The sequence below is a fragment of the Amphibalanus amphitrite genome, unplaced genomic scaffold (assembly GCF_019059575.1).
Source record: "Amphibalanus amphitrite isolate SeventyFive unplaced genomic scaffold, NRLGWU_Aamphi_draft 000153F_arrow, whole genome shotgun sequence".
NCBI lineage: Eukaryota > Metazoa > Arthropoda > Thecostraca > Balanomorpha > Balanidae > Amphibalanus > Amphibalanus amphitrite.
Window position 1 is genome coordinate 192204 of NW_024881648.1, and position 5795 is coordinate 197998.

General features: G+C 47.4%; 1 protein-coding gene across 2 annotated transcripts; it reads right to left on the reverse strand.

Moving 5' to 3' along the window:
• Nucleotides 1-1922: 1922 nt before the first annotated feature.
• On the reverse strand, nucleotides 1923-5301 carry LOC122383053. Of its 2 annotated transcripts, none has more exons than XR_006256765.1 (2): nucleotides 4886-5301; nucleotides 1923-4317 (listed from the first exon to the last, which is right to left on the reverse strand). XR_006256765.1 is itself a non-coding variant. In XM_043369150.1 (2 exons), the coding sequence occupies exon 2, from the start codon at nucleotides 3877-3879 to the stop codon at nucleotides 2623-2625; it is 1257 nt and encodes a 418-aa protein (XP_043225085.1). In that variant the 5' UTR covers nucleotides 3880-4314; nucleotides 4886-4909; the 3' UTR covers nucleotides 2431-2622. The 2 variants fall into 2 exon arrangements, 1 of the variants encoding a protein (XP_043225085.1); XM_043369150.1 differs by having other exon boundaries at nucleotides 2431-4314; nucleotides 4886-4909.
• Between the last annotated feature and the right edge of the window lie 494 nt (nucleotides 5302-5795).

A 5795-nucleotide genomic window follows, 5' to 3' on the forward strand; every position in this document is an offset into this window, starting at 1 on the left:
GTGTGTGTCTGTGTGTATACTGATGTGTGCACCGATTGTTTATGTGTCCATATTACATGAGGTCATGAAACGAGAAGGTTTTACCAAAAATATAGTCAAAGAAACTTCACGAAAAGTAAATTCAGCTTGCCTAAAACGCAATTATCTTAGATGAGCTAGGTTGACCTTAACCCTGACCTTGACATCTGTACATCGTCGAACAACATGTTCCATGACAGGTGGGAGGTAAGACTGGCAAAAAAGGCCGAAATCAAGGTGTCAAAAGCTCACAAGACCCATAGCCAACGCAAGATATTAGGTATTTTTCATTTGGGTCATGACATGACCTGAAGAACAAGGTCATATCTCCGAAACCAAGAACTACAGAAACTTGAAATTTTCAGTGAGCATCAAGAAAGGATAGAGCCTACTGTTAACGCCAGACCCCTTGAGACCCTAATTTTTCGCGATTACTTTTAAATGCGTGAAGGAATTTCAACCAAGCTCAGGACATGGCCGTTTCAAGACAGGCCGAAACTTTTACAATTTAGATATTTTATCGCCATTTCAATATTTCAGGCACTTGTCATTGACTCGTAATGTTAAATTTCGAGCAAGATTTTCATCCGGTGTGTAGAGGCTATCACCAGTCAGTCTGTGATACGTTATGACGTCACAGCTAAGCCCCGCCTCTGTGGTCTTGGCCTGCGGCGGTTTCGGGCCGGCGCGCGGTCACTCTCGCTGTGGCGGGGAGCGGGGACGGGCGACGGTCGAGCGGTGCCGAAAGCCGGCGGAGTTGTGCGTAGCGTCTTGGCTGACAGTGCCCAGAGAGCGACATGATGACTAAGGAGTCATAAATGCTCAATGCGCATTGCTTCTACAATGCTGATATGTTCGCTGATATATTTTTTTTTATAAGCTGCATATGACGGGCAGATGGCATATAACTGACATAAGGTTAGGAAATATTCACCTGTATTTAAAGCCTATGGCGTTGCAGATAATGCGATAATGGGATGTCGGATGTCACCAAGTAGCTGCCGATTTGTAGGTACATCGCTATGCAACCATCGAACAACGCAATAATAAGTTAATTGCCTGAGCTTCACATCATACGGCTCGCTCGTATTTCAAACAGATACCCTACATCGAAAATCGTATTTGTTAGGAATCGTTAACGTTTGTTCGAAGCACGACTGAGTAGTAGGTTGAGGAGTGATGGTCCTCTTGGTCCTATATACAAGAGTCAACAAGAGCCTAACATTTACTTGACCGTCTGCTGCAATTGACTCATAGCACGTGAAGCGTCAGCGAAATTCATAGTCCTTCACAGATGGCAGGGGTGTCGTTTGTACAGAGGTCGCTGATGGGCACGGGTCAATGCCGCAGTCGTGGGCGGAGCCTAATGTCATATGACGTAGAAAGCCTCTATCCAGGATGGAAAAACAGTTAACATTACGAGTCAATGACAAGTGCCTGAAATATTGAAATGGCGATAAAATATCTAAATTGTAAAAGTTTCGGCCTGTCTTGAAACGGCCATGTCCTGAGCTTGGTTGAAATTCCTCCACGCATTTAAAAATAATCGCGAAAAATTAGGGTCTCAAGGGATCTGGCGAACAGTAGAGGAGCAACTATACGACAAATCAGGCTTCTAGCTCTAAAAATGTTGAGTGCAGAGCAGAAAAAATACATGGGGGGGGGGGGGGCGGCAACCACCTCTCCCCCCCCCCATGTGTGGGCGAGAGTTAAAAAAAAAAACAATAAGTATTTGGCGGCACGCGGATCCATGTCGCCATTCAAGCTTTCGAGCGAAATAAAACTAACAGCTAACAGAGAGGTTTGCATTTTATTGATGGTTAATTTGGCCATATCAAATATATATATATATATATATATATATATATATATATATATATATATATATATATATATATATATATATATAATATATATACGCACATAATAAAGCATTACAATACCCTCAATCACAACGCATATTTGTTCACTATTAAACTACATAGCTACATACATACATGTAGCTTAATATGGATGCAAGGACAGCTACAACAATCAGTAATCACCAAAACATCACCGGCTATTTTGAACGCCACATCGATCGCTTAATAAGGGAAAGGATGTTAATTAGGCGCACACTTTGAGCCGCGCCTCAATCACTCCAAGCACAACAAATCACAAATTATCTCCGATCCACATATAAATCAGAAGCCAACTGCAAATAAAGCTGCTTAACGTTAAACAGACAAGCTGGACAAGTCACGGGAAGAGCATCAGATAACTACTTGAAGCGGCTAACTTACATAAATGCTCGTACACATACAGAAAGCGAAACAGAAAGCTGCGCTTGCCTGCACCGTTTCTCACACGCAGGGGGGGGGCAGAGCAGCGTTCAGTCGGGAGGATCTAGAGACTAGAATGGGGGGGGGGGCGGGCTCGTTGATATGCCGAAAGCTGAGAAGCGATATCCTGTGGTTACCGGCCAGGAACAATTTCTTATTATTCTATTTGAGACCTTGGCTCGCGTGGTGGCAACTGATGTTCGAATTGTCTCAAATAAATCAGTGAACTACTTCGGCCACTTCTAAGGACAGGCTCAGTGTTTCGTCTCATGGCCGCCTGTTCTTATTGGTTTGGTTGTTCAACAGCGTCGTTCTCTCTAGGACGTTCACCCATCAAAAAGTCACCCTGAGAGTCCGCATTTGTTTGACGATAGATGGTTTGCGTCGGCCTACCCCGCCTGCACCAAGCGCCACCCAAAATTAACACCCAGAATGAAATCACAATGAGTACTGGCCAAAGGCCAGACAATGGGCTGTTTGCTGATGGCGTCCGGGCATCAGGGTCTTGCTCGTGAGTGCTGGTCCGATCGTCATTCGCCTGTCCTCCGCTCGTGTCACTCTCCTTTCCGGTGCCTTTCTTTTCCTCCATGTCAGTTTCGTCTTCCACCGCTGCGTCCGCTTCTCTTCTGATTTCATCTTCAGTTTGAAAATCGCCTCTTTGAGTCTCATTAGCGCCTTTTGATTTACTCGCGTCAGTTTTGTTCTCTTCTTGAACGTTTCTATTGAATGATCCTTGTTGATCCCCAACACTTTTCTCTCCATCGTCCCAGTCCACATTCGCACCTTTTTCTTGACCATGAACATTACTATCGATCTTCTCATCCTCCTTCCCGGTTGCGTAGTCGCATGAACTGTCCTCGACAAGCAGTGTTTGCCAGCGTTTAGTATCCTTAACGCACGGGCTGTTACTGTCGTGCAAACAACTGTATAAGCTGTACACATCAGCAAACACCTTCTGCTGGGCATCAAGCCCCATTAGCCCGCGAGTCCACTGTTCTGTGGGACATCTCTCCACGTCGGACGATTGGATGTCAAGGTCAGAGGCCTCCACGTGCAGACAGCGCTGGAAAGACAACGATCCGGGCTCTGCATTCTCGATCACTAGGGCGTCCAGGCTTACTGTAGGGGTTCGATGCGGCGTCGCTTTGACGCCTCTGAACGCGCCCTTGCGGAGATGTTCGATGCCTACTTCCTTCACAGAAAACGTGTCCATGAATGTGACCGATAGACTTCCAGAGCTTAGGGTACCGATCTTGGAATCTTCGATGCAGAAATCCTTGACATCCACTTGAAATCCGTTTTCAGTCACACTTCCAACCTCGGTGTTTTCCTGTAGCTTAATGCTTTTCATGCTTCCAGAAAACGCCTCTCGATGTACAGTGCCCAGCGAGCTCGAGGTGATGTGAACTCCACTAGTTGAACTGACGCCGAGTTCTCCTACTCCGTGGAAACATCGCTTTTCGAGTTCTGATATGTTCACGCTGCTCAGCTTAACGGAGCCGATCTTGTTGTCAAAAGTTCTTTCGGAGCATTCTTGCATGACAACCTTTTCTAGCTGAAGTTCTCTGATGCGGGCGTCAAGGGCCTCTGAGGCCAATGTAAGGTTTGCGATATTCCGGATGATCACGGTTGGGCCATCACGGCTGGTGGTATAGCTGAATCCTCTGGAGGCAATGTCCAGCTTTTTGATGTCCTCGAATGTAATTGTTGTCGCTGAAAGGTCCCTCCACGTCCCTTTTAAAGCGTGAATGTGAATGCGAAGGAACCCAATATCTCTGGCAGAGAAATAATGCAGCTGATTTTTCTCAGGCAAGTTCAGCCCACTACTTTCCACAGTGACATTCCCGATGTCTTGCAGCTTCAAGTCGATGAGTGAGTTCAGCTTGTAGAACGAGTCGCCACCGATGGTGAGGTTGGACAGCTTGGAGATGCTCACAGACGTGACGCTTTCCGGGATGGAGTCTGGTGTCAGCACCATCTGAAACCAGCGACACAAACAGAGACAAGTTACTTTACAATTTTACATTATACAGTAGAACCCGCTTAATAAATCCTCGGATAATAAATCCAGCCGCTTATTGTGGCCACTTGAGCTATTCACGGATGTCTCCATAGAAGCATAACTGACCCCGATTAATAAAGCCACCGCTTAATAAATCCAAAACGCCGTTTCACCAAGGTGGATTTATTAAGCGGATTCTACTGTATTCTAACAATTTTATTATTGCTGGTCCCGTGACGCTCCGTGGCGCTAAGGGGCGCGGAGTAACAGGGACATGCTACGCTCATAAGGGCACGGCTAAATGTTCCAAATGTTCATATAAAAAGGTGGCTTTTAACAGAAAACAGAAAGGACAGTCACAGTTCATAACGCCTCCTGACACCTTAGCGCACATCGTTTCTACCTATTACACTATGATTGATGACTCGCAAGATCCAGATCACCCCCTATAAGGTCATAAAGTTGTGATTCCCCTTCCCCTCGCAAACCTAAGTGCAGCATCTACAAAGCGCAAAGTAACTTAGGTAGGTACTGTGGTTCTCACCTCTTTTAGATCAGGACAGACACAGACGATTTCCTCAGTCCCGTCGAAGCTGGGTTGAACTTTGCAGCACGAGAGTCGGGCGATGGAAGACTCGCTACAGCCCAAGCTGACAGCCAGCAGCGACATCAACACCACCATTGAGGCCACACGACCCGAGCTGGCGGGTGTCAACCTCATCTTCAGACGATCTGCGCTGGCTGCTGGCAGGACTTTCACATGCTCCCACTGTTGGGAAGATCTGCAGCCTGCGCGCCGTCAGTCACTGCCAATGTCCTCTCGGTGACCGTCTTCAGGAAAGAGGTTGGAACGCTTCCCCGAGTTTCAACCATTCAACAAGGCCGAGAACTGTCTTAGAAAGACACCTTCGGTATGGCAGAGCCCTATGCTCACAGCGACGCTCCGTTAATGACTGTGCCACCGTCTTCACCCGCTCGGTGTACTATCATAAGTACTATCAGGAACTATCTGCAAGTACACACGCTGACGTGCAGCGATGGGCATACCTAGAGAGGCTGCTTCTGGCGTCATCAAATAGATATTCATCAAAATCAAGGCCGTCAAAATGTCGTTTTATCTCAGCCACAAACATCTGTGTCTCGGACCATCTCCTAGCAGCAGAAGCCGACACAGCGTTGTAAATGCACATTGCACATGTGGCATGACTGACCCCACGGTGCGGGTGACGTCACCAAACGATATCCGGTGACGTCACAGACGGCCAGTGAGCGGCGCCCGTCTCGGCCACGGTCAGGTGCGCTCACTGAGGAAACGTGAACCGCCCATGCGATGAGTCGGACCGAGAAGGTAAGCCAACAGAGTCATCATCCTGCCCGCGAGCACGACTCCAGCCGCCATCGGATGACGTGATGACGCCGACGGCCGGCTGACGTCACCGTCATTCAGTGATGAC

Excerpts from the sequence above, each read along its gene's own strand:
- LOC122383053 (XM_043369150.1), bottom strand. The coding sequence starts at position 3,879 with ATGCAAGAATGCTCCGAAAGAACTTTTGACAACAAGATCGGCTCCGTT.